At 49.4% G+C, this 1,729-nt stretch overlaps 1 protein-coding gene across 1 annotated transcript; it reads left to right on the top strand.

Moving 5' to 3' along the window:
* Nucleotides 1-323: 323 nt before the first annotated feature.
* Nucleotides 324-1,484, top strand: LOC105232116 (proline-rich protein 36). Its single transcript, XM_011213723.2, has one exon. The coding sequence runs from the start codon at nt 324-326 to the stop codon at nt 1,482-1,484; it is 1,161 nt and encodes a 386-aa protein (XP_011212025.2).
* The last annotated feature ends 245 nt before the right edge of the window (nt 1,485-1,729 follow it).

Genomic DNA, 1,729 nt, shown 5'->3' with positions numbered 1-1,729 from the left:
GGCAGCTTCTTTTATACCGAACACCACCATACCATGAAATTTCTTCATAACGGTCGAGTTACGGTCCTACGGCTTATACGATGGATACGCTTTCCTTATATTATTCGATTTTCGGCAGATCATACTACTGACGGCAAACTTTGCTCTCATACAAGAGTGGCGGCTCAAAGACTATAAGCACTGTGATTTTTAGTGCTATTGCAATGAACAAGTTTGATAAACATAACCTCTACAATTTCTACTTTACAGTTGACCAACATAACACCGCTATTTAAAAAGCTGGTATTACTTAAAACCGTCGTCGAAGAAAGGTTTGAACATTAATGACAATGCAACTACTGATTCTTCTAGTGCTGTGGCGCTGTTTGCTTTGCTACGGCGAATCCACCATTACGCACGCCACCAAAGTCAGCAAACGCCAACTGCAGTATGGCGGCAACTTTCCATCGCCACCGAGCTACCAAACACACGGCAATCAGCTAGCCAACAACTTGCTGCAAACACCACAGCTGCTCTATGACCCCGGCTACAATGCGCAGCAACCACACGAAGTCGGCGCTGAGGCTGACAACACAACGGACGCCGCAGAGCTCAGCACGCCGAATGCGACGCAAACGCAGCAGCAGCAACAAACACCAGCAAACCTTGGTTTGGCCGCGCAATTCGAAGCGCCACAAACATTTTCGCACATTTATTTTCCACATGCATTCGCACCAGGCGCACAACTGGCGCTGAGTCGTACTGCGCCGCATGCCTTCCCTGGTGAAACGCCAGCTGCCTTGGCGGCGCGCAACAGCGGTCGCTCGTACAGCACCAGTTCCACTTATTTTGTACCAATGAGCGTGCTTTACCATCCGAATGCCGAAGCGCAGCTGCAGCAGAGCATCTACGCGCAACGTCTACCGCAACAAATGCAGGCATACAATCCATTACCGGCGCCGTTGCCACCGCCAGCGCTCTATCAACAATACGCGCCACAAGCAGCACTGCCGCCAACACAACCAACAGCAACGCCAACAATTTCCGCAGAGTCAACGCAACTGACGCAACAACCAGCGCAGCAACAAACGATTTCGCAACAACAAGCAGCGCAACAAACGTCGCTTGCTTACACGCCACCTGCCTTACCACCTTTGCCACGTATGCCACACTTGCTGCCGCCGTCACCGCTACCTGCATCTTCGCCGCTGCCGCTAAATTTTCAAGCGCCCTTTCATCCATCACAATTCCTCGGTTATATGCATGAACGCGATGCGCGTAACAGTCTCGCGTCTACCACAGCGACCGTCAATGCACGCACGCCACACCACACACAAGCCAATCCAGCTTATCCACAACAACAAGTGGAGAAACCGATTTATGAGCATGCGGCAAGCGGTACAAAGCAGCAGAACTATCAAGCTGCTGTGACGCAGCAAGCGCGCTATGGCCGTTACATCTATATGGCACCGAATAGTGGCTATGCGCTCTTCAAGGCGGCGTAAAGCGCAAAAGGATGCGGAATAGCAAAATAGCAGATGGAAGAAGGCAAGAAGAAGACGATGAGATAGTGAGAATATTTATGCGCGCAGAAAATTAGTTCGCTGTGAGCGGTGACGGTAGTAAAGCGTCACAAAATAGGCGACGTCCGTATCTAGTATAGTACTTATGCAACTTTACAACTGAAAAATATAGTTTTAAAGGGAATTCACCGCAAATAACCACATAATATTTACAGTTAATTTATGCA

This window comes from Bactrocera dorsalis, chromosome 4 (genome assembly GCF_023373825.1).
Source record: "Bactrocera dorsalis isolate Fly_Bdor chromosome 4, ASM2337382v1, whole genome shotgun sequence".
In the NCBI taxonomy this organism is placed as follows: domain Eukaryota; kingdom Metazoa; phylum Arthropoda; class Insecta; order Diptera; family Tephritidae; genus Bactrocera; species Bactrocera dorsalis.
The sequence above is the reverse complement of the archived record's forward strand: the minus strand, read 5'-3'. Positions and strand labels throughout refer to the sequence as shown.